The following is a 23,761-nucleotide window of genomic DNA, read 5'->3' as shown; positions in this document are numbered from 1 at the left end:
TATATTGTACTGCTATATGGCGCCTGCCCGCTTCGAAATGTTGCGCAAGCAAGAGCAAATCTTGATATACCGGCGGCGCAGGCGCAGTGGTCGTAACGATGTCCGTTGTATTCCTTAGCACTGGGCCTCCGACGGGTAAGCAGGCAGGCAGGCAATTGAGACGATAGTGTAGTATGGTGGGTGGAGCTAACTGTGGTTCCTCAGTCTCCGCCGAGCAGCTTCGAGCGATCGCGAAGTCGTACGACGTCGTAGTCGATGCGCATGAAGAAGAGCATTATCGGCATCTCCTCAACGGGCTGGATGCGACATCCCAACTCGTCGAAGCGCTCCCAGCGTACACGGATCCGCGTCTTCTCCCTGACTCGTCAACGCTGCCTCGCACATACGAGAGACTTGCCGGCAATGCGGAGAAAAACCCGCTGAATACATGGAGTCATCGCACCAGCATAACTGATCCGAAGCCACTCGATAAGCGGTTGGAGGGCAGGACGATTGTAGTCAAGGACAATGTATCGATAGCTGGGGTGCCGCTAACAGGTGGTACATTCCCCGAGCTGTTAACGGGCAAGACAGAATATCCGATTCCGCAGATCGACGCCGTGGTCGTGAAGCGGGTACTCGAGAGCGGAGGTGTCCTGAAGGGCTCCGCAAACTGCGAACACTTCTCCATGTCTCCCCTCTCCTTCACATCCGCCAGCGGACCTGTGCATAATGTGTGGTTGAAAGGGTATACCACGGGTGGGAGTTCTAGCGGATGCGCTGCAACCGTTGCTGCGACACAAGCCCGCACCTGGAGGAAGAAGCATGGCCTGCCGCCGAATGATGAAGAGCTGGGCGAAAGCGTGGACATGGCGATCGGCGGTGATCAAGGTGGCTCCATCAGGATCCCCGCAGCGTATGCTGGGATATATGGGTTTAAGGCGACGCATGGCCTCGTTCCCTACAGCGGCATCATTAGTCTGGTTCCATTTATAGACCACACGGGACCGATGACGACCACGCTGGTGGACAACGCGTTGCTGCTCTCCGTGCTCGTGGGCTACGATGGGATGGATCCTAGATGCACACCAGAGACACCTCTTCGCGCCAACGTTCCGGACTATTGTGGCCTGCTGGAAGCGTGGAAAGCGGAAAAGGAGTCAAACGGCGAGTGGACGCCTCAAGCCGCAGGGCGGGGGCTGCGGGTTGGTGTTCTCAAAGAGGGTCTTGAGGTCGTCGGCTTATCAGACGAAGTGAAGGCGGTGATCTCAGCCGCAATCGCGCGGTTTAAAGCCGTGGGCGCGGATGTCCAGGAAGTCTCCATACCAATGCACGTCCTCGGCCCGTCGATCTGGACGGTCGTAACGCGGCCATTCATCACGTCGAATGGCCTACAGAACCGAGCCACCCCTTTTTTAGGGTACGCCATGCCCGATATTACGCCTCCCGTCTTCGACCAGAAAGCGTACGAGGTGCTCAACAAGCACAACCCGGCGGTCGTGAACATGTTCTTCAACTCAGCGTTTATGAATGCGAAGCCGGACGCCAACCAGCAGTTAGCAAAGGCGATGGGCCTTGTCCAGCAGCTGAGAGATGTGTACGACGAAGCGCTGACGGACTTTGATGTGTTGCTAACGCCTGTCAATCCGAGAGTTGGGAGTAAGCATCCGGAGTATGCTATGGATGTCGAAAAGAAGATGGAGCCGGCGATTGGGGCTACGTTGAATACGTGCCAGTTCAACGTCACAGGGCGTAAGTGTTGATCCTGGCTTGAAGTTGTCCTCGCTGACTGTTCCAGATCCTGCGCTCTCGATGCCCGCGGGTTGGGGTAAGGTGTCCGATGGACCGGGAATGCTGCCCGTCGGCATGCAGCTGGTTGGGAAGAGGTTCGATGAGATGAGCATCTTCAAGGCGGCAGCGGCTTGGGAGGTCGGTGGCAAGGGCCTGGACAGGTGGAATGGGCAGTTGAACTAGAGGATTCGGGGGATAGAAGTGTAGAAATTAGGCTTTCCGCGGTCGCATTTTTAGATCAATCCGACTCCTCTTCATCCATTAGTATCGCTTCACACCGCTCTCTCAGCTCCCTCACGCCCGCAACGCCTTGCCACCTATCCAGGATCTTCCTGACCTCTTCCCACTCCTTCTCGGCCACTTCGTCCTGATCCTGGTCGATCATCTCCTGCAACCGCCGGGGAGTGTCTAGCACCCAGCGCACAGTGTCTTTCTCCTTCTGTTTCTTGGCGGCTGCCTCCGCCTCGTTGTCCTCGCCCTCCATCTGCACCGAAATGCCGAGACCTTGGGGCGGTCTTGTCTGCATACCCTGCATTGACGACGATAACGACGCGGCGGTCTCTGCGATGTGCGATATGGCGGGCCCAAGCGTGTGCGTGGTCGGGGCAAGCGGGTCCATGTTGCCCCGCATACGACGGATGGTGGTGGTGGCGGAGAGGAGCTTGGAGTAGTTGTCGTAGACGAGCGATTTGCGATCGCTGTCGAGGTTTCTTATTTCTGGAAAACCAGATTAGCCCTTTCTCTCGGGAGATAAGGAGCATCTACAACATACGTGACACCAGATCGGCTTCCACCTTCAGCACGCCCTTCAAGCCCTCATTTGCTAGTAGAGTATGCACGAAGGCCTCTGCGTCGAAATTGGCAGCATCGAGCTCTGTCAAGGTCTCGTCTTCGTCGGGCCCGAGCTCAGTTCTTGCGGACTCCTCGGAGATCTTGGGCCCCGTCTCTTTCGCTGCTGCCTTCAGGCCATAGTAGTCGCGTAATGCCGCCCGATTGCGGCGCGTGTTCGTTGCGGGTCGCGCGGAGGAATCGAAGGAGTTGCGGGTGGACGAGGGGCTGCGTACTGAGCTGCTGGCGCGGGGAGACGCTATGGTCGACATATCAGAAGACTTAGGACTTCGCGCGCGAAGGTTGGAATCGATCCAAAGTGTGTGAGTTGTTTATGTGGGGAAATGGAGCGTGGGCGGCGCTGCGCGGAGAGACGAAAAACGCCAAGCTATGTATGGCCGAACGAGCAAGAGCTACCCGCGTCATTTCCTCGACGCGTTTCCGCCACCGCTCCCAGGGCCACCAGTGTTCGTCGCTGCCTCTACCTCCTATCATGGCCACTACTTGACCAGGACTATCCAATTGATCGCCAACATGGCAAATAACCTCATCGCAGAGCTCTCCCAGCACCTCAACGCCCGGCATCTCTACCCCACCGCCGCATGGCTGCAAAGCTTTGTCTCGACCACCCGCCCAAACACACCTCTCCCCGCGCTGAAACAGACGGCCCTCTTCCGTCTCCTAGCCACCGATATCACCACCTCGCTCTCTCCGCCGCCGAGCACCGTCTTCCCCAGCGACGTTCTGAACGCAAATATCCAGTCTCGCCATGTCGCCGGCCCGATACTCTGTCAAGTCCTCGACATAGAAGACATTGGCCTCTCGCGGTGGTCGCAGGTCGAGTCAATTGAGGCGAAAGAGCGGGGCGAGGCAACCAAGGGCCGAGAAATCGTGCGTGTGGTGGAGCAGGAGAACGACTACGAGAACGGGTCCGGAGCGGTCGCGGCTGCCATACAGAGCAAAGGGCCCTTCAAGCTGCTGCTGCAGGATGCGAAGGGCGCCAAAGTCTATGCGCTGGATTTAAGAGGCATCGAGGGGATTAGCACGGGTATGACGATGGGCGTCAAGCTTGTGCTGAGGAATGTGGACGTCCGGAGGGCTGTGGTTATGCTGGAGCCTGGCCAAGTGCAGCTTTTGGGTGGGAAGATGGAGGCGCTTGACAAGGCGTGGAAGGAGGGGCGGAAAGAGCGGCTGATGAATGCTGCCAAGGCTGTAGGCTGAAGCCGCAACGTGACGACTCTGAACTATCACAACGACGTCCTTATCACTTCTAGGAAAGCTAGGGAGTTTGACGAGCGCGAGCGCACACTAGCTTGTTCCGCTTCTTTCCCAGACGCTGTAACGTACGATCCTACATTGGCCTCGACCATGATATGTTATGTCTGCGATGGCGTCCTCCAGCACCGAAACGGGCTCCTTTCCAACAGCATCAACAGCGATGGCCACCGAATCATCAAAATGGTTCATCATCGCACAGCTAGGAGCCTCCAGGATTCTGTGGTTCAAGGTTGTTATATATGTCGGCTGCTGTGGGATGATTTGTCGGATGTTGATCAAGAAGCATTGAAAGTTGTATCCAACCGCGCTACATTAAAGGAGAGACAAAGACGGAGGGGAGTAGCTCACCGCGAATACCAACACTTGTTCACCGAGTGTTTTCTCGAACGGTTTGACGTGGGATATTTGTTGACTATTAAATTTTCCGAGGCAAAGAAGAGCCATACGGTGTCCGGATACTTCTTGTCGCCGATTTCAAGTTTGCCCTGGTGCCCTTTCCCATTACCGAATACCCTGACTGGATACTGATTGGCCAATATAGGCAATCAATCAACTTCAGGGCACCGTCCGAGCTCATACAGTACGTCTTCAGACGAAGCCTGGGAAACGGCTACAGGATGGTTGAAGGATTGTCTCACCACACACTCAGCCTGCAACAACGGCTCGCACTCTTCTTGGTATCCCACTCGTCTGCTTCATGTGGGACAACATGGGGAACACAGCAAAACCATAAGACTAGTCTGCACGGCCGATGATCCTCCATCGGGCCCTTATGTCACTTTAAGTCACTGCTGGGGCGCGGCCAGCTTCATCCAACTGGTCCGTGCTAAAATCGACAACTTCTGTTCAGGCATACCTCTCTCAATACTACCGAAGACGTTCAAAGACGCAGTGTTCGTCACTCGACGGCTTGGAATTTCGTACCTGTGGATCGATTCCCTCTGCATTTTGCAAGATAAAGATGACCTCTCCGATTGGTCCGCCGAAGCTGCCATGATGGATAAAGTGTACACCCACTCCTATTGCAACCTCTCTGCGGCCGCTGCAATGGATAGTTCAAGGGGGCTTTTCTTTCCTAGGAATCCTCGGTCCTTCAACTCTGTTAAAGTGGACCTGTGCGTTCGAGGTTTTACCAAGGAGATTGATTATGTTAGATGTACGGTTACCGACCGTTTCTACTGGTTGCACAATGTCTGGGAAAGTCCAGTCAACAAACGTGGCTGGGTCCTACAAGAGCGCTTGCTCTCACCTAGAGTTCTTCACTTCGGATCCAACCAGTTGTTGTGGGAATGTCGCGAACTGGATGCGGCGGAGGTTTATCCGCATGGTCTTCCCAATGCTCTGAGACGAAGCGCGTACACCAACTTCAAGCGACAGGAGGCCGACGTGGACGCGGTACATTTGCATGAGGATTGGAGAGCCATCGTACATACCTACTCTCGAACCACGCTTTCCAGACCTGGCGATAAACTCGTGGCAATTTCAGGGATAGCAAAGCGCATGCAAACCATTTTGGACGACGAATACATTGCCGGACTATGGCGAGCGGACCTCCCCATCCAACTTTTGTGGCACACTCTCGGGCGTAAGTCCGATGGCGCATTGTCGGCACGTCCGTGTGCGTACCGCGCTCCGACTTGGTCCTGGGCCTCTCTTGACGGGGAGATCATTTTTGTCGACCAGATCTTTAGAATCTTGGCGGACGAGTTCGCGGTTGTCAATGACGTGCAGCTTGAGTATGCCACTAAGGATACAACTGGCGCCGTCACGAGCGGGTACCTGGATTTGGTGGGGTATCTCAAACCCTTCCGCTTAGTGAGGGACTTCGGGTTCGGCTGTTATCTGGATTACTGGGACACTTCCGAGCTCGAGAATGAGGGAAGACAGCTTTGGTGCATGGCTGTATGCGTTCACCGCTCCATTGGAAGCTCTCCTTACTGGGCTGATGGGGATTGCTGTATGTCGGTTTTGCTATTGAAGTTGGTTGACGAAGAGAAAGGCCTGTTTGAGCGGATAGGTCTCGCGGGGCGCGTTAACCCGGATCAAGGAATGGTGGAAGCATTGGTCACAGAATCGGAAAATGGGTTGCAGATGCCTTGCAGATCCTACGAGGATGGAAAGCACACCATAAGGATCGTGTAGGAGGTCAGTATTCCCCCAGCTACAACTCCTAAGGCTCGCGCTGACTGAGAACCGGTCCAGCATAGGCTTTACCGACATGTTTCTCTCCACACACCCTAGGCCCTCCCAAACCCTTTTTGCGACTCCGGTCACAGAACCTTTTGTTAGTTGGACGAGCCTGTGTCTACCCCGCCTTCGCAGGACCACCTGCAACGAAAGATCTGAGATCACCTCATCACGCGACCTCGTGAACGCCTCGTGTGGAAGTCTATTCAGCCCTATGACGTAACCCCCCCTCCTTTGTCCAGACGCCGTATATTTCCATCCCCAAATCGAAAGAACGACCCTAGAAATCAAGCACAAACCCCCAAACCGCACCCAGCAACGACCACTCCACCTCGGCCGCCATGGCAGACACCACAAACGACTCCGCCGCCTCCCAAGGTATCCCGGACCTCCCTCGACCCACAATCCTCCCCAGGCCTCTAACCCAGCCCAGAGCCCCCGCCCCCAGCTTCAGACGCACCTCAGCCGACCCAGCAGCGGCGCTCCTCCATCGGCAAGGTAGTAGACGCCATCAAGAAACCGTTCCACCACGAGAAAGAGCCCACGCCGCCCGCGCTCCAGGAAGCGATTCAGAAAATGGAGCAGCGGAAGGAGCACACGGCGCATCGCATGGAGGATGAGGGGAAGGACACGGCGTTGCTGAGTGGGAAGCGGAAGGACCTCGTGAAGCAGCTGACGTGATGGAATGGGGGACAGGGAGGGGGGAATGGGTGGGAAGAAACGGATGCACAAATTGGAACGGGGAGGGTCGAGACTACTAAATTGGTGCTCGGCGCGGATGAGTTAATTTGCTGCGGAATGAGACAGGGTGTTGACAGACTGATATGTAGCCATTCTATTTTGGAGGGATTCATGCATTTTTTACGGCCGATAGTCTCGTAGCTACGATGATACTAGGCGCAGTGGATGGCAAGTTGAACACAGTATCCAAATGCTAAGTGGGCTCGTAGGATTGGTAATACCGTCTGCTATGACTAAAAAGCTCGAATTGTCCAAGTCATCGCGACTAAATCCCCAGTTATGACACTGCGCAGCATGCCATTGAGCGCAATCGGACCAAACCATCGCACTCGGCGCATCTTAAGCCTGCAGACCTTGTGAAACTCTGAACCTGCCGATTTCCCGCTTATCCGGCACTTAGGGGTTGATGGATGAAAGCGTGGTTTAGGAAGCATGCACATTACATTACATTAACCTCTAGTCCTCTTCGTCGCCGCCGCCGCCGTCGCCGTCTTCCGACGACGCGTTGTCTTCGAGATTCCCTGCGGCATGCCGGAGTACGCGGCATTCGTGGAGGTGGCGATGCGTCGTGCGGATTTTCGGCGGGCCGGTGTGCGAGACTGAACGGGTTCGACTTCTTGATCGGCTCCAAGCGGGCGTGGTTTCTTCTTCGTACGATCTGATATCCGCGCGCTGCGGCGTACGATGCCATCGGGACAGCTCCTGGAAGACGTTTTTGTTGCGCGGAGGAAGGGGGGTGAGGGGGACTCGGGGTTGCGTGTTTGTTGGGATATTCGTGCACTCCTGCGAACAGCCGCCTTGTGTGATTCCTCTTCTTCTTGTCCCACGGCGTTCCCAACGCTATCGCGAGTGGTGCTCCGCTTCTGATTCGGTGGACGTCTTCCCCTTTGGCGAGGCTTGGATACTTTCGATAGTTGGACCTGATGCAGTGGTGACTGTTCCCTAGCGGACTTTCCTTTGCGTGGAGTGCGCTTCCCCGCCCTATCTAATCGAGAAGCTTTGTGCGGGGCCTCACTCGGCGATGGCTTCGAAGACGGTAGGATGGCCTGGTTCTGGTTGTCGCCGCTGGACGGGCTGTCCTGACTGGACGGTGCATATTGCGCGGCGATTTCCGGGAACTCCCGCTCGATCCACGCTAGGAGAGCCTTAATTGGTCTTATACGCTCCTGCGGATCCAGCCAGTCGTCTCTCGCCTCTTCAGCTTCGGTCCGCCCCTTTGTCCATCCGTATTGTAGGAACTTAGCCTGCCAGTCTTGCTTCGCTTGAAGCCTCTCGCGCATGTAGGCGTAGTACTTCTCCCATCCTTCTAGCAGATCGCGGTTGTGTTTGCCTCCCCAACTGGATGATACATACTCCGTAGCTATGTCCGCAAACTGTCCGGCGATCCACTCCAGCAACGTATCCAGCTGTTCCAGACGGGTGTTGGCACAACTTACATTCCCCTGAGCAGTCGCCAGGGCTTCTTGCGCGCGTACTCTTTGATCTTCTCTCTTTAGCTGGTCCAACTCATCCGACTTCTGGGCTTCCAAACTCTTCTGTGCCGATTCGAGATCTTCCTCCGCCTGCGCGATCATGATGTCCTTTTCGACAGCTGAGCGTGACTCTTCGACCCTCAACACTTTCAACCTCTTCTGTGCCATATCCACCTCCTTTTGTGCCTGTGAAATCTTCTTTTTATACTCTATCAATTCCCGCCAACGCGCCAACAACGCGTTTGGATGAATCCCTACTGACCTATTCCGTTCAGCTTCCCCCATTCGCTCCTTTGCCGAGACCAGCTTTTGCTTCCTGTGTTCAAGCTCCTTCTCTAGAGCGCCGCGTTTCCGATGCTCGTAGAGGTAGTATTCCCGCCATTCGTCTAGCTTCGTCTGCCGGTCCAGCTGCAGCTCTACATCCCAATCGATTCCCTTATTCTGTTGGTACCCATGGACGGCCTCTTTGTATTTGTTGAATATCTTCGAATCCTCCCGTTTTTTGAACTGGTGCCAGCGGAAGTCCACCCATCGAGCGATTTCATCCCTGAGCCGTCCGTGTTCCCTACCCCAATGGTCGCGAACATGGTATTCTTTATCTACGTCCGATTTGGGAGGGGGGCAGGGCCCGGGGTCAGGGTTTATCTCGCGAGAAGGCCTGCCGCCCATGCCCTTCAATCCCTTATACTTCTTGTCGGCAAGACCCCACATGAACTCAATATGCTCTTCCTCCGTTACTTTCGATTGGGCTTCGGCTCCGGCAGTTACAGGAGTACTGGGAGCATCACTCGGGGTAGGGGAACGCCTTGGAAAGACTTGCCTGCATTGATTGAACAGTTAGCGCGGTGTAAGTCTGGTATCGAGCGTGCGTCTCACTTACCGCAGTTTCGCATTAAGGTCATCTGCATTGACAGGGCGGGACTCAGAGGGCTCATCGCTTTCCCGTATCAGGGATCTTTGTACAAGGACTCTCAGCAGAATTCTCGGTCGACCGAACTAAGGCTTACTGGAGCCGTTCCAGCCGCTCGTTGGTTAGGTTACGCTTGTCTATAACGTCGAGAAATCTTGAAGACGATTCCGCGTTAGTGCGGGAGCTCTACGCTAAGGGTGGTTTGGGAGGCTGAAGGGAACCACTCTACACTTACATGCCGGTTCCATCGCCCGCGCGTCGATCCCATTCCTGAATGTCGTGGACGGTCAAAGTATCCAGCTCCTCAGCTAGAATTAGACGCATATTGAGGGCGAGCGGTGAGTTGAGGGTGGCGGAGGTGGTGGGCGGCCGGGAACGACGTGAAGTGGATGAGGGAGGGGTGAGCGCTCCTTGAGCTTAGCGTTTTCGCTAGCGAGACGCGAAGCAGCGTGATCACATGACTCGGAATTGCATTTCTCTGAGCCCGGACGGCGCTACCCCGCATCTGGACGCTCGGGCCTCTCCCCCAGCCTTTTCTTCGTTGCCAATCGTTCGCAACCCCCAAGCGACTGCTCTGACATGCCAACTCAGGTGGCTGCCCAGTAGACAATTCCTATATCATGGCACGCAACCCCACGCCCGACTTAAACGTAAGTCGGCGTGCCTTTCATTCTCTCCCAAGAAGCCGCAAGGCAAAAAAACGCCCCCGGCTCGGGCTTCTTGACCATATTTTGTCAAAATGAAAGACGACGCGAACGTTATTTTCACGCTGAGGGCAATCAGCGACTACGCCAAAGAGGCGTTTAGGCACGCGCATAACGAGCGATATTACATACCCCCACCTCATCTCGAAGTCACGCCTGCTGCCAGCCGCGAGTCGTCGGTAGCGACTAATATCGGACATGGGGGCGGCGAAGAAGATGGCGATGGACCGGAGACATGGAATACAGAGAGTAAGGGTAATGACAGGCAAGATTTTGGCCAGCAACTCCGCTTCACATTCGATCAAAGGCCGAGAAATATCGAGCGAGGATTTGTATTCGGGAGCAACCCAAAGACTTGCGATGTCTTCATAGGGGTATCTAAAGATGGCGTAAGCAGTTCGCATTTCAGGATCACGTTCGACGATCAAAAGCGGCTGGTGTTGATAGACTCGTCCGCATTGGGAACGGCAGTCAGCTACGGTGGCCAGGCAAGGGACGAAAAACGGAAAAACCCACAGGACCGACAGCTGAAGAGACCGCGAGATAAATCAAACGACTTCCCATGGATCCTGTTCCCTGGCAGCGATGACAAACGGGTTATAATCGGGGAAAGCATTCAATCCTTCCCTGACGCTCCCATTATTGAGTTCTTGGTGGAAGTTGTGGACCCCGACGATAAGTCCTGCCCGCAACAGTACACAGATATGAGGGATGCATACCTCGAGGAGATGCGAACGGCGATCCCATTCGGTCTCAACATCGATAGCCACCCGACCACCGCAGGCCAGACGGAATCACACTCTCCGAGAAAGCGTTCGAAACAGCGTCCGATCTGGATCGATCGTGAAGAGATCGGTAGCGGCGAATTTGGGACTGTCTACCGGGCTGTTGATGTGAGCACAGGTGTTATATATGCTGCCAAAACTTTCCTGCGGAACGGTAAAGGTCACCGGGAAAGGTGGGATAGAGAAGTTGCGCTTTTGCGTAATGTTTCGCATGTACGGATTAACTCCCTTTAGTGAAGAAAGATCACTAAGCTTGTTTCTAGCATCACATTGTGAAGTTCGTGGATCACGATGCCGAACGGAAATATCCCCGCCTAATAATGGAATATCTACCTCTTGGGAACCTAGAGGAACAGAATCGGATTTCACGAATCACTGAATGGGAGACCGTTACACTCCTCTGCCAGGGACTTGACGCTCTTGATTATCTACACTCGCGCAAAACCGTACACCGCGATCTCAAACCGGCAAACATTCTGGTCCAGCGCCGAGAGCCCGCCAATTTCTGCATCAAAATTGCTGATTTCGGACTGGCTAAGCATGGCTCGTTCCTAGAGACTGTCTGCGGCACACAGCTCTACGCTGCCCCGGAAATTTGGTGGAACCACCCTTACACCGACAAAATTGACATATGGTCGCTGGGCGTTCTCGTTTTTCAGTACGCATATGGCCTCCCGGAGTTCCCGACGGTAAATGGTCGACCTGAGACTAAACACTGGTATCCGGAGCTTATTGGGGCAATTCACGATTGGGACCCAGATGAGTTGCTGGACTTTCTCTCGTCCAGCATGCTGAGGATGGATCCTTGCGAACGGCTGTCGGCAAGCGAGTGTCTGAGAGAATCAGCCAAACTTCGCGAGGCAATCACGCCAGTGCAGGATTTGGAAATGGACCCCGGAACACCTACAGAACCAATGTCATCATCTGCCATCATGAGAGCTTTCCAGGCTGCCGGATCTTGGGGAAGTCAGGCAGTGGCTGCCCAGGAGGCAGAGACACAGATTGACCTCCCCGCGCTTAGCTTGCTGAAGTCTGGCTGGCAGCCTCCCACAGACAGAGGAGATGAAGAGAGGGCTGCCGAAGACGTAGGGACACAGCTCGACTTCCCCACGCTACGCACGCTCAAGTCAGGCTGGCGACCAGAAGAGTATCCTGCGACGCTTACACAGATATGGGACCTTGCGCCCGGTGGGGACCACGGATCAGAAGAAGGAAGTCAACAGCGCGTCGAGTCCAGTGTTGAAAAAGATTCTCAGATAAGGCATTCCAAACGTCAACGTATTGAACAACCCGGCGACCGGCCTTTACTCAACTATGGACAAACGCCTTGGAGACAGTACCAGGACCAGGTCTTAATAGAGCATCTAGCATCCGGCTGCATTCAGATGGTACTAGAAGGGAAAGCTGTGTCCATGCGCAAATCGGACTGGTGGCTCAACGCAACTCAGCTCATAACGTTGGCTGGCAAGACTAAGAAGGAGCGGGATCGTATCATGGCAACTCTCAAGCAACACACAAAGGTTGAAGTATCGGAATCGCGGCCCCAACAGTCGTGGATTTCCTACTCAGACGGTCGACTTTTATGCCAATTCCTAGTGTTAACGGACACCTTACTGCCGCTTCTTGACTATGGGCTGAAGCAAGGCGCCAGCCTTGATGACAAACCGAACTTCCTCGAGCCAGAGTTTCTAGGAATCAAGGCTGGTGAGACCACTGTATACATTCGTAGGAAAGACCTCTGGGTCAATGCGACCCACATAGTCAAGGCAGGTGGTTTCCATCGACGGCGGGAAATACCGAAAATCAGAGAGAGAGAAACGTATGATTACGTTCGTGCAGGCGGCGCAGCAGGGACATATGTATCTCCCTCGATTGGACTTCAGTTATGCGAAGAGTACGGGCTCAATGAGCTTCAAAGCGTCCTTCGACAGGTCTTGGAAGAGCACGGATACCAGCGGGGAGACCCGAGCCAGCCAGCCGTTACTGCACCAAGGCCAACAATGAGGAAGACGGGCGATGTAGAATTGCTGCATTCGACGATTCAAAAGCCAGAGGCGGGTTCTTCAACTGATCAAAGATTGTCCCGGGCTAAAACGTCCTCAAATCTGTGCGTTGCAGATACAGCCAAACATAGCCAAGTATCTTGTTTCACCGAAACAGAGAATGCGTCATTCCTTCCACCGATCAAAGGGTCGTTGATGCAGCCGATTCAACCAAAACTCTGCCCTTCGTCAGATCAGCTCTACCGACATACTTAGCCTTGGACAACAAACGTTTTGGAATGAGACCTCCCGAGAGCTTCCTTCACTTACGGATCGTAGTGGCACAACAGTCCAAACAACCATAGTCGCCCCGAAGAGGCAAGTGGGTCTAGAGCTGTGATTGAGCGAAAGGTTCATGTGTGAGATCGACGGGACATAGCATGTGGGAAGCCCTTTCACTCTCCGCTGAGAGTATAGGCGCTTGTCTGAGTACACATCACTGCGACGGAGAGACCTGGCTACATATGGACTGGGCAATCGCGAAGCCGCTGCTTGTAGTTGCAGCTGATAATTCTCCGTTGTCGGCTGTCGAATATGGGAAACGGGGTGGGAGATAGCAAGTTCAAGCGCTGGGCGCCTGGTTACATGAGTATGCGTTCCGGAGAGCCTTTTTGATACTATGCTGGCTTTACCGTCCTTTTGTTGGGTGTAGCGTGCTTATCGTGTAAGCGGCCTGTAATCGCTCATTTCACTTCTGGTAGAATGTAGAAGATGATAGGTACTAATAGACTAACATATCGCTAGTAATCTAATAGCTACGATAATCTAGTTATATGCCATGAATAGAACGTTTAAATGTTCAATGTAGTACTGTGTTAATCAGACAGGTTATGGTCCGCCCAACGGCCCGGCAGGTTCTCCACCATGGTAGGCACAATCAAGTCCATGTGCAACGCCCATAGAGGATGCTGGTCGATGCCCAAGGCCTGGGTTCGGCAATCTAAGCTAGTTACAGAGGCGGCTAGCGCGGAAACCGCTCAAGCCACCCCCAGGTCTGTTTCGCGTTCGTCTGGCGATGATCCCTCAACACCACCCCAGACCTCACCATCGCACGCAAGCATCGCCCAAGCTGCCTCCAACGCCCGGACGCCATGCTTCCGACAGAGCACGCGACCCTTCTTCTCAGCGCTTACAGTTCACGAATCTCGAGCTGCGTGGGATGTTTGTTTCACGCGCTTTGCGCTGCAGAGTGGGATGAGCATGCGGACACGCGTAGGGTTTCGCATCGTCGACTTTTGCGTTTTAGCTCAGCGTCGGCATCTCACGCATTGACAATGCGACGCTCTTGCTACAGGCTAAGTTATCTCTCCTCGCTGTTCTGCCCCTCCACTGCCGGTGCGAGGGGCCATCCAAATACCCGCCTGATCCGCAAGTGTTCGCAGCGCGCGGTACGGTCACAGAGGTATCCCTCTCCGCCTCTATGCCTCTTGAAGTACCTCTCTGAACACCTATTGTGCGCCTTTTGCTTCTGGTCATAGATTTATTCGTCTCTTAATTGTCCTTTCCGTTCTTGATACCCCATCTTACACGCGCTGGTTCGCTCTAGTCGCCTAATATTAATTCCCCAAGAAAAGAATTGCGCATCACTGTTACCCTGAGCAAGCAGGTGGACCAGCTCTAGACGATCACCGAATGCAGACGAATCCGCGAGTACGGTCACGAAAATGCATCCCTCCCTTCTTCTCCTCAGCGCCGCCTTCGGGTCAGCGGCCGCACGTTCCAACCCGTACATGTTATACGGCGTACCTAAGGCCCCAGGACTCGATATCAACGAAGTCGCAGTCGCCGGTGCGGTAGCAGCAGCGGGAGAGAACACCACGTCTTCCTCCAATACGACAACGCCTCGGCCTTCCCCAGCCCCTACGGCTCCCAGCACTCCCGGCCTCGCAGAGCCATGTGCCATAATAAGCAGCGCGATACAAGCCTTACCCTCGGGTAGTCGGAAAGTGGTACCAGCAGAGTTGGGAGTACAGTGTCTACAATCGGTTCCTCTGGATAGGGATGGCAACATGAAGCTGATAGACGACCTGAAGCTCTACCTGGAGTGGCAGTCGAACCTCGCATTCCTCAAGAACCCGCCGCCAGACTACACAGAAGCACCGGTGGACATAATGGCGGAGATGGAGAGCATGAAGAAGCAGCTCGCATCGGGTGGCTATGCAAACGAGTATGATTTCCAATTGGACCTGAACCAGCTATTCAATCGAGCCTACGACAACCACCTAGCCTGGCAACCGGATATCCTGGCAGGAGTTATGCAGTTTCAGCGGTCTCCGGGCACAGAACTGGTTTCGGTCTCCTCTGATGGAAATGCTCTCCCAGAAATTTTCGCCTACCGTGACCTGGAGCTCGCCAAGAATGACAGCTCGTTCCAGCCATCACCCATCCGGACTATCAATGGACAGGGCGTTGAGGAGTACCTCTCAAAGGTTGCGGTCCAAGCCGACTTTCATGATGCGGATACGAGATGGAATGCTCTTTTTCCGAGCCAGTCTCTCATCGCCACCGGCGTCACCTTCCTTGGTTCATTTAGGACGGGCCAGTACCAGGGTCCGAACACCAACATGTCATTTGCCAATGGCACGACCAAGTCTACGATGAATGTTGCGGTTGTATTCGGTGACTTCTCTGGTGTCGATAGTGGGCCTGCCTTCTTCAGCAAGTTCTGCACTGGTCCTTTGCCCACCACGACTACTTCCACGGCCACTGCAACGGCTACGTCGACGGCAGCACCATCGCATACGGGGTACCCCAAAGCGATCATCATCCATCCCAATCTCTCTATTGGTGGCTACTTCATCAATGAAACTGGATACGAGGTAAGCCGAGCTCCTCTTTTTTCACATTGCCTTCACTAACCATCTTTCAGGACACTGCGGTTCTCAGTATTCCCTCCTATGAATCACCCGATGTCCAACTCTTCCAAAACATCATGCGCGACTTCATCCGCATGTCCGTCAAAGCCAATAAAACGAAAATGGTTTTCGACCTCCGCGGTAACGGCGGCGGCAACGCTATCCTCGGCTATGATTCCTTCAAGCAGGTGTTTCCGCAAGCGGACCAGGAGCCCTTCGGCGCCACGCGTTATCGGGCCAACGAAGCCGTGAACATCTCCGGCGCGATGGTGAGCGAGTTCAACGCAAACCAGACGTACGTACAGACCAACGAGACCGCGTTTGCCGAGAACTTCAACGGCAGCACACCGGAAGATATCTTCTTGTATACCGTGGGGCTTAACTATCAGCATCAGCTCGATGTGAATGATGAAGCTATCCAGAGCTGGGATGAGATGTTTGGACCGGAAGTGATTAACGGAGATAACTTCACTTCGACTATTCGATACAATTTCAGCGACGAGGCGAGCTATACGTATCCGGGATTCTCGGTCATCGGGTTTCTGAATAACTCGAACGAGACAAGCACTCCGCAGCCGTTCAAGGCGGAGAACATGGTCTTGGTAAGTCCTCGATGTCATCCCCCACGTGAACGCTTCCTAATACCCGCCAGCTGCACGACGGCATGTGCTCCTCCACATGCACCATCGCCTCCGAGCTCCTCAAGAACCAAGGCGGCGTCCGCACGATCGCCGTAGGCGGCCAGCCCAAGCTCGCCCCCATGCAAGGCATCGGCGGCACCAAAGGCGCGCAAAACTTCGAATGGGACGATATACAAATCCGCACCCAGATCGTCTACTTGTACGTCCTCCATTCTTATCCCCTACCCTCATCTCAAGCTTACCCTTGCTCCAGCCTCGGGAGCCCAGAACAGCAGGCCCAATGGAACGACACCGCCCTCGGGAGAACCGCCTTCGCAGAGCAGCTCTTCAAGCGCACTGTATACAGCGGCGGGCGCCCTGCAGGCGGCATCAATCTCCGCGATAACCTGCGCCGCAACGACACAAGCCAGACGCCGCTGGAGTTTATCTACGAAGCTGCGGATTGCAGGATGTTCTACACGGCGCCTATGATCAACGACGTCACCATGGTGTGGAAGGGCGTGGTCGACCGCATGTTCCGCAATGGCACGGCGCAGTGTGTCCAGGGCAGTACGGGGGATCCGTCGAGTATTAGCGGCGGGGGCCAGGTCAAGGGCGGGAGTGTGCCGCCGCCGCTGCCGCCGAACCAGGGTGCGGAGCTGTCGAACGCTGGAACTGCGTGGCGGGCTGGAGGCAGGACGGGATGGTTGGCCGTCGCGACCGTTATGATGGGCATGTTGTATGTATGATGTAACGCTATGGCTTGCATGTTTTCGTTTAGATACCTTTGGCATTGTTGGTTCAATATCACGATCTCAAGTCTTCATGTCCCTCCCTCCCTCCCCTCATGAACCACAAGACCCTCCCTGCTCTTCGGAATTTACAGTCATGCGTTTGAGATCCATCTCATTCGATCTCGTACCGTAAGCCTGGATTACGGTTCGTTGAAGCATAGACGCGTGCGTGCGTGCGTGCTTGGTTGTATAGGCTGGGATAGGCTAAATCCATGCTGCGACATCTGATGCAGGGACGATCCTCCCTAGGGACGCTTACCAAGCAAGCAAAGTTACTAAACTAGATGCAACATGCCGGAGACGCTTGCGTGCCTGGGCCGTTGGAAAGTTATATGGCGGTAGGCATGTACGATGGGAAGCACTCATGGGCTAGCGTGGTTGAGGGTGCATACCCGTCGTCTAGCCACAGAGCCTTCGCGGTCAGAAGCGACTAAAGCTAGCACGACGAAACGTCTATTTCCAATTCGGATCAAAATCCCCATACAACCTCTCAAACTCCCTCATCCTCTCCAACCCATCCCCCAACCTCGGCCACTCCCGCCCTTCCTTCACCTCCCCCATCCCATTTTCCACCCATTCCGCATACCGCTCATACACCTCCCCCGTAATACGCGCTCGGATCGGCAGCTCTTTCTGCCAGTCCTGCCACTCCCATCCCAGCTCCCTAACCTGGTGCGTCAAATGATCATGCAGCTTGATGCTAACTGGGCCATTATACGAATCCCCCGAGAAGATATAAGGCCCCGGAGCCGTAATCAAAAGTTCGCCCTTCTCGCCATTAATCGTCCAGACAAACCCCGGCTCACCCTTAAACGGCGGTCCGAGGCGGAAAGTCGCGGACAGCACTGCCCCGTCAACAACCCTGATCCTCCCCTCACTCTTCTTCAGCGTCCCATGCAGAGCGAGCAGATCCGGTACATCAGACTTCACCATCCCCTTCTCCCGCCCCTCCGCGTCGAACACTTTCAGCTGCGGCCGCTGGATCTGCATCCGCGCTCTAAAGTCTTCAAATTCTCCCAGCACCTCATGGACGTAGTCAATCGTATGGCCCCACGAAATATTCACCGGATGCCCGCCCACCCTGCGGTCTGCGAAATACGTCAACCCCTCCGGCAGCCCATCGCGCGCAAGCAGATTCCCAAACGCCTTGACGTCGCTACTAAGCACCGCGCCGATAGTCCCCGCGGCTAGGATCTCCTTTAGGCGCAGCGCGACCGGCATCACGCGGCCCTGCAGCCCAACAACGCTATTCGGTACCCCGACCCCCTGGGTGAGTTCCAGCGCCCTCGCCAGATTCTCCGCCACCGGCCACTCGACGTAAACGCCCTTGCCCGCGCGCAGCGCCGGCGCAATGGTTGGGAAGTGCACGTCGACGCGCGTGCAGCACACCACGAGGTCGACATCAGAATCCGCTGCGAGCGCGGCGGGATCGCCGTACGTCTTGACGCGTTCTGGGAGCTGGAACTCGCGCTTTGCGGCTTCCGCGGCGCTGACGCTGGAGTTTAGCAGCGCGGTGAGCGAGAAGTGTTGACGCCCACGGGGGGAGAGGAGGTATGCGAGGTGCGCGTCGGCGGCCCAGGTTACTTTTGCGGAGGCGGAGAGGCCGATGAGGGCGGTGCGGAGGGGGGCCATGGCGAATGGGGGAGAGGGAGAGCTTGGATGGGGGAGGGAAGAGGGGGTGAGGACGGGTTATGTAGATGGGTTCTGCGCAGCTAGAAGCGATGTCTTTCTGACTGACGGTTCTGACGGTTCTGACATGCTATGCGAATGTAAGAGACTAGAAGGAGTATTGTTAATCACGCGTTACGGCAAGAATATGCTAGGCGGAGGGCGGACCGCGGGCTTGTCCAATCAGCGCGTTTGTGCATCTTAGTAATGGGCGAGAGTATTACAAATCCCACAAGTCTTGACGGGGACATTATCCAAACCACAGACTACAATGAAGTGTTAGTAATTGCCGTGAGGGGTATCTGTAGTGCTTGGGTAATAAAGTGCCGTCTGATTCCAAGGTTTCTAACGTAGTCTCTGTGGAGGGGTACACTGCGTTGGAGATTGGGTAGAAGGTGGAATTATCAGTATGTGTTTGGAGGAACGATTGCCATGCCACATGGACTAGAGAAGTTCTTTGAACGTCTGGTGGGAATATAGCGGATAGCAACGCATAGTCGATGAATTTGTCCTGAAGTTCATGGAGAGGTGAGTAATGAGGACATCGCGCCGGAGATGCAGAACCTCTCGTAGGTCAGGACGTTGGGCCTCCACCTGAACCGAATGTAGACGTTGGTAAGCAAGGTGATAGAGTGCCTAGGTGAGGTGTCTGCGGGAATGAAGATCCGTGCTGCGCCTTTCCGTTCCTGGATTAGCGAGAATTTGACCCCGGGGCCTGATGTCACGCCCGTGCGCACGTCTTGTCACCACTTCCAACAACCCACCAACGTGCAACAACAACGCGGCCGTTCTCCGCCTTGATTTGCTGGAAGCTGGATTACCGCCGATAATGGATCCGCGTCGAGTACTCGATATTGGCTCGAATTTCCTTCGATCGCTGATCATGAGCCCCCCTGGCGATTCGGAACAACCACAACAGCGACAATCCATCAACACGGCGTCGTTGGGGAGCAAATGCACTCGCGCTATGCATTCGCCATCATACGCGGATGTTTGCGTCGCCCGAGCGATGCTAAACGCCCTGAAGCTCCCTACCGAGCTCGTGCTCGAAATTCTGGACCGCGCTCGCTATTGGCCCGCACTCAAATTCACCAGCATTCGCCTCGGAAGAGCTGTAGCAGGGATAAGCGCTTCGGTGAGCGCTAGCCTTTCTCTAGAGGCCGGAATCCTCAGTCCAGATACTTTGCGCCATATTTGCAGTAGCACAGAGACGCCAAAAGTCAAGGAGATTGAATTCTGGATTGAGAGCCGCGACCAAGGATGGACCAGCGAGCACACCGGAGGCACCTTCAACACTTCTTCCTGGTTGGAGGTATCAATTTTCCGCCCAGGTTCTGTTATGCGAGACCTTCCCCCCGCCCACCTAATGTTCAAGCGCCAGAGCTCTCCGCTCGAATTACAGCGCATGCTGCAGGATTATGGTTGGACTCTCGTTACTCGGCCAGAGTCTGTAGAGCAGGGTCCACAGGCTGGCGAAGGCCACCTTGCGTGGTATCTCCAGGGTAACCGTGTGGCATGGGTTCCACGATATGATTACCGAGTAGTCTGGGCCTTTGACCATTTCGAGGGTAACGAAGGAGCTGGGCGTGGCGAGGGATTTCTCCAGGAGCTGAAGGAGGGGGATCGTCTGTTGATCTGGGCGAGGGCTAAGGTAAGTCGATGTTCTTTCTCGCGGCTAACTTTACCTGCCTTCAATGCTTAAGTCCTCCGACAACCTGGCTCGGGGACGAAATGCCATTATTGGAGAGCGGGAGAACTTCCCCAAGACTCGCAGATCAAGTCGCATATTTCGACAGGGTAGAACGAATGCTGACTTGACGGCAGTACCCAGGCTGGGAATGTATCGTAGGCAGCGTTAAGATGACCGTCCACTATGGATTCTAACGCCGCTGGCGACGGCACCCGGCGAGGGCAGGCTTTAAAGAGGAATGCGTGTCTCCATTTGGAGCGGTGTTCTCCGAGGGTCAGGTTCGGAGAACCCTGTACGAAATGGGGTGTTATGGCGACCGCAACTCGTCAGCGGCATGAGGTGGCTATGTCCCTAATCTACCGAGATCCGATGAGAATATCCCGTCTACAATATTACCACAACCCGAAGATGCATGGAAACCGCTTCTCCACATTCCTCGCAAGCTACCCCGCACAAGCCCCACATGCCGTGGATTCATAGCTTTTCTTGTTCGACTCCATTTATACCAACCTACAGCACTCCCCTTGGCCGCATACCCTTTAACTGAACCCGTAAGTAACCCTTAGCTGTGTACTGTAGATTACCCACGCCTAATGCTGACTACCGTTCTCGCTAGCCTTGGTCTAGGAAATAAGGACCTCCTCTATCATTAACTTCCCGACCTACATACCCTTACACTCGTACCCAGAAAACAATACGGCCAACATGGCGTCTGAGAACCCAAATGAACCACCAGGCCCATATCCAACAGGGCAGCACATCATACCACCGCCGCGGCCAGCGTCCCCAGCAACGGCAGAGTATCGGCTGAACCACCTGATGCTGCGTATCAAGGACCCGAAAAAGAGCTTGAGGTTTTACAACGACTGCTTCGGGCTGCATGTCGTCTTCATCTTCAACGTGGGGCCTTGGACGATTTACTATCTCGGACCACGTGACGTTAGTGCGTGCTGAGCTCTCGCTCGACCCCAGCTCCCACGCTTCGGATCGAAGCTTCCCAAAACACATAAATCTTCCTCTAAGAAGGAGCACTGACATATTCATGCAGCTATTTCCAGCCTTGGAACCTCGAAGGGCTTGCTCGAACTCTACCACATCCCCTCCGACTCCAGCCTCTCCTACACCTCCGGGAACGACTACACGAGCAACCCCTCCGGCATCGGATTCGGCCACATTGGCTTCACGGTGCCAGACGTAGCGGAAGCCATCAAGCACGTGGAAAGCTTCGGCTACGAAGTCATCAAGCCGCTCGGCGAGGCTAAGGAGGACCAGATGGCTGTTCCGCAGGAGGTGGTTGAGGGAAGAGCCGGTGCGGTGGATGAAGGGTATAAGCATGTGTTTAGGCAGTTGGCGTTTGTTAGGGATCCTGATGTGAGTGCTCTACTATGGGAGTGTAGGGGATTTGCTTGAGGGGCTTGGCTAATTTCTGAGTGCAGGGCTATTGGGTTGAGTTGGTGCCCCAGGTTGTGAAGCCACCGGAAATAGCGTGATGGGAATAGAGATGCTTGGAGTGGGCCTGGGCAAGGGTAGCATCCCCCTGCCCTCCAAGAAACTTATGCTATATTCGTATCCCTATCGGACTCATCCACCATCTCCCGTTCCTTCTCCCCTGCCCCTCGCCATCCGCAGTCCCCATATACCGCTTTTCATGACACGTCTTCCACAACTCCTTAACATCCAAACTTCTACCCCCGTAAATCTCAATCATCCTGCACGCAACTTCGCACACGAAATTCTGCGCAAAGTCCGCCCTCCGCTCCTTAATCAGCATCGCCTGCGACGACGACGAACCTGCGCGTGGGGGTCGCCGCGCTCGCCATCCCGCTGTACAGAGTGCGGATGACGCTTGAGCCCGTGATCAAGCGTCGGCCTTCGGAATTTTCCGCTCGAGACTGCGCTGTCGTGGTCGGGGGAGCAGGTTCCGCGATTCTGGGTCGCAGTAGCGCTTCGCGAGGACGTGGGGTTACGCGAGCGACCGGTAACACTCTTCATCTGTGAGACCGATTCGCCGTGGCGAAGGAAATTCTGGTTACTGACGTCACAATCTGCTTTTCGAAACCTCGGTGACTAGAAACCGACTTTACTGATGTGGTACACTGCCGCCCGCCAGCGTCACTGTGAAAATACTAACACTTTTCACTTTTGGCTCAGGAAAGCTACCTACCTAGTCTTTCACTTATCGCTAACGTTTGCACTAACGTTTGGGCACATATAACGCGACCCCGCGCTTCGAAAAGAAAGCACCACAACACCACCGCGAACGAATCGTACCCTGGCCACAACCAACAACTAGCGGACCCAAGATGACTGAAGTACGGGATATCGGCGAGGCAAAGTCGACTACGACGTAAGTACAAGTCCTTCTACTCTAAGGATGATCTGCTAACGTTCCTACATAGTTTCATCAAGTCTCCGCTCATTACCATCATTGTCAACGGTGGAGAGTCGACGGAGGAGTCATTCCAAATCCACCAAGATCTACTCATCGCGCGATCAGATTACTTCAAGAACGCCCTGAACGCCCACTGGGCCGAATCAAATGACCGCACCTTGCGCATGCCAGACGTGGACAGCGAAGCAATGGCTGTTTACCTGGAGTTCCTCTACACGGATAAACTTCCGGTGTCGCAAAGAACAGAGGATGGTGTGCCTGACTTCCCCTGGCTGGCAAAGGTCTACGTCCTGGCCGAGCAACTCATGGATTCTACCGCAAAGAATGCGGTTATGCATGGCTTCTTCTCGCAGATGCGTACCCCAGATACGAACGGGGCGTTCTGGTTTCCGGCGGATATCGTTCAAACTGTCTACGACGGAACGGCTTCGCCTACGAATCCTGCACGCCGGCTACTTGTCGATTTGTATCACGATTACGGGACAGAGGTCTGGCTCAAAGATCCTGAAGATGAGCTGCCCAGGGACTTCTTACTCGAGCTGTCGCAGGTTATGATAAAGAGCAGTAAGCGCAATGCCCCGCTGCCGATTCCAGCTTCGAATGTTCAGCAGTACTTGGAGAACGCGAGTGAAGGTCAGGAGAACACGGGTTCGGAGTCGGGTGCGAAAGAGAAGTAGATTGCGGTCTTCGTTATAGTACGGATTCGTGACAGCAAGCATAAGACGCTGAAGTAGAGTAGCGTTAGTAAAGTCATGATCTTGCATAACAACTATCTGAGATTTTCTTCTTACGCTGTATCAATTTCAGCGATACATCTTGACCATGGCGCACGGAGCTAAAGCCCAATAGGATTACCATCGCGGTGCGTCGCTGCATACTTTCTATAGGGCTGCGCTACCCGGCAACGGATAGTAGGAGGACGAAGGAATACTCGCCGCAATCCTGAGTCCAGCCCGTGCGACGCTCCCAGAGGATGTCCTTAACTCAGCAGTCGTACAGGGATACTTGTTCTGACCGGTTACACA

The 23,761-nt window shown here is 54.7% G+C and overlaps 13 protein-coding genes across 13 annotated transcripts; 10 read left to right on the top strand and 3 right to left on the bottom strand.

Moving 5' to 3' along the window:
- Window positions 1–98: 98 nt before the first annotated feature.
- On the top strand, window positions 99–2,007 carry BU26DRAFT_610333 (amidase signature enzyme; the record flags this gene model as incomplete). Its single annotated transcript, XM_033835990.1, has 3 exons — window positions 99–135; window positions 205–1,731; window positions 1,778–2,007. The coding sequence occupies 3 exons, from the start codon at window positions 99–101 to the stop codon at window positions 1,951–1,953; spliced, it is 1,740 nt and encodes a 579-aa protein (XP_033676945.1). The 3' UTR covers window positions 1,954–2,007.
- BU26DRAFT_584818 (uncharacterized protein) lies at window positions 2,004–2,870 on the bottom strand (the record flags this gene model as incomplete). The annotated part of the gene is made up of 2 exons (XM_033834616.1): window positions 2,004–2,487; window positions 2,543–2,870. The coding sequence occupies 2 exons, from the start codon at window positions 2,868–2,870 to the stop codon at window positions 2,009–2,011; spliced, it is 807 nt and encodes a 268-aa protein (XP_033676944.1). The 3' UTR covers window positions 2,004–2,008.
- A 262-nt stretch (window positions 2,871–3,132) lies between these two features.
- Window positions 3,133–3,819, top strand: BU26DRAFT_571178 (uncharacterized protein; the record flags this gene model as incomplete). The annotated part of the gene is made up of 1 exon (XM_033834114.1): window positions 3,133–3,819. One exon carries the CDS (start codon window positions 3,133–3,135, stop codon window positions 3,817–3,819), a length of 687 nt encoding a protein of 228 aa, XP_033676943.1.
- On the top strand, window positions 3,576–6,325 carry BU26DRAFT_162067 (HET-domain-containing protein). The gene is made up of 3 exons (XM_033820155.1): window positions 3,576–4,354; window positions 4,418–6,021; window positions 6,079–6,325. Exons 1-2 carry the CDS (start codon window positions 3,967–3,969, stop codon window positions 6,016–6,018), a joined length of 1,989 nt encoding a protein of 662 aa, XP_033676942.1. The 5' UTR covers window positions 3,576–3,966; the 3' UTR covers window positions 6,019–6,021; window positions 6,079–6,325.
- BU26DRAFT_524592 (uncharacterized protein) lies at window positions 6,314–7,054 on the top strand (the record flags this gene model as incomplete). Its single annotated transcript, XM_033830322.1, has 2 exons — window positions 6,314–6,441; window positions 6,497–7,054. Coding segments are annotated over exons 1-2 (280 nt in total), but the record flags the coding sequence as incomplete, so codon positions are not given.
- BU26DRAFT_162013 (uncharacterized protein) lies at window positions 7,000–9,141 on the bottom strand. The gene has a single exon (XM_033820154.1). The coding sequence runs from the start codon at window positions 8,985–8,987 to the stop codon at window positions 7,254–7,256; it is 1,734 nt and encodes a 577-aa protein (XP_033676940.1). The 5' UTR covers window positions 8,988–9,141; the 3' UTR covers window positions 7,000–7,253.
- A 784-nt stretch (window positions 9,142–9,925) lies between these two features.
- On the top strand, window positions 9,926–12,933 carry BU26DRAFT_571174 (uncharacterized protein; the record flags this gene model as incomplete). The annotated part of the gene is made up of 2 exons (XM_033834113.1): window positions 9,926–10,888; window positions 10,939–12,933. 2 exons carry the CDS (start codon window positions 9,926–9,928, stop codon window positions 12,931–12,933), a joined length of 2,958 nt encoding a protein of 985 aa, XP_033676939.1.
- An 813-nt stretch (window positions 12,934–13,746) lies between these two features.
- Window positions 13,747–14,288, top strand: BU26DRAFT_161952 (uncharacterized protein). The gene has a single exon (XM_033820152.1). It carries the CDS (start codon window positions 13,809–13,811, stop codon window positions 14,193–14,195), a length of 387 nt encoding a protein of 128 aa, XP_033676938.1. The 5' UTR covers window positions 13,747–13,808; the 3' UTR covers window positions 14,196–14,288.
- A 93-nt stretch (window positions 14,289–14,381) lies between these two features.
- On the top strand, window positions 14,382–16,941 carry BU26DRAFT_439547 (uncharacterized protein; the record flags this gene model as incomplete). The annotated part of the gene is made up of 4 exons (XM_033824349.1): window positions 14,382–15,536; window positions 15,587–16,174; window positions 16,225–16,412; window positions 16,467–16,941. The coding sequence occupies 4 exons, from the start codon at window positions 14,382–14,384 to the stop codon at window positions 16,939–16,941; spliced, it is 2,406 nt and encodes an 801-aa protein (XP_033676937.1).
- Window positions 16,942–17,289: 348 nt separating this feature from the next.
- BU26DRAFT_524589 (oxidoreductase family protein) lies at window positions 17,290–18,729 on the bottom strand. Its single transcript, XM_033830321.1, has one exon. The coding sequence runs from the start codon at window positions 18,616–18,618 to the stop codon at window positions 17,440–17,442; it is 1,179 nt and encodes a 392-aa protein (XP_033676936.1). The 5' UTR covers window positions 18,619–18,729; the 3' UTR covers window positions 17,290–17,439.
- An 892-nt stretch (window positions 18,730–19,621) lies between these two features.
- Window positions 19,622–20,538, top strand: BU26DRAFT_534945 (uncharacterized protein; the record flags this gene model as incomplete). The annotated part of the gene is made up of 2 exons (XM_033831243.1): window positions 19,622–20,305; window positions 20,479–20,538. The coding sequence occupies 2 exons, from the start codon at window positions 19,622–19,624 to the stop codon at window positions 20,536–20,538; spliced, it is 744 nt and encodes a 247-aa protein (XP_033676935.1).
- Window positions 20,539–20,761: 223 nt separating this feature from the next.
- Window positions 20,762–21,937, top strand: BU26DRAFT_161932 (Glyoxalase/Bleomycin resistance protein/Dihydroxybiphenyl dioxygenase). The gene is made up of 4 exons (XM_033820151.1): window positions 20,762–20,895; window positions 20,961–21,287; window positions 21,393–21,715; window positions 21,781–21,937. The coding sequence occupies exons 2-4, from the start codon at window positions 21,050–21,052 to the stop codon at window positions 21,832–21,834; spliced, it is 615 nt and encodes a 204-aa protein (XP_033676934.1). The 5' UTR covers window positions 20,762–20,895; window positions 20,961–21,049; the 3' UTR covers window positions 21,835–21,937.
- Window positions 21,938–22,647: 710 nt separating this feature from the next.
- On the top strand, window positions 22,648–23,448 carry BU26DRAFT_555677 (uncharacterized protein; the record flags this gene model as incomplete). The annotated part of the gene is made up of 2 exons (XM_033832335.1): window positions 22,648–22,691; window positions 22,744–23,448. 2 exons carry the CDS (start codon window positions 22,648–22,650, stop codon window positions 23,411–23,413), a joined length of 714 nt encoding a protein of 237 aa, XP_033676933.1. The 3' UTR covers window positions 23,414–23,448.
- Between the last annotated feature and the right edge of the window lie 313 nt (window positions 23,449–23,761).

Source organism: Trematosphaeria pertusa (assembly GCF_010094035.1).
Source record: "Trematosphaeria pertusa strain CBS 122368 unplaced genomic scaffold BU26scaffold_21, whole genome shotgun sequence".
Taxonomy (NCBI): Eukaryota; Fungi; Ascomycota; class Dothideomycetes; order Pleosporales; family Trematosphaeriaceae; genus Trematosphaeria; species Trematosphaeria pertusa.
The sequence above is the reverse complement of the archived record's forward strand: the minus strand, read 5'-3'. Positions and strand labels throughout refer to the sequence as shown.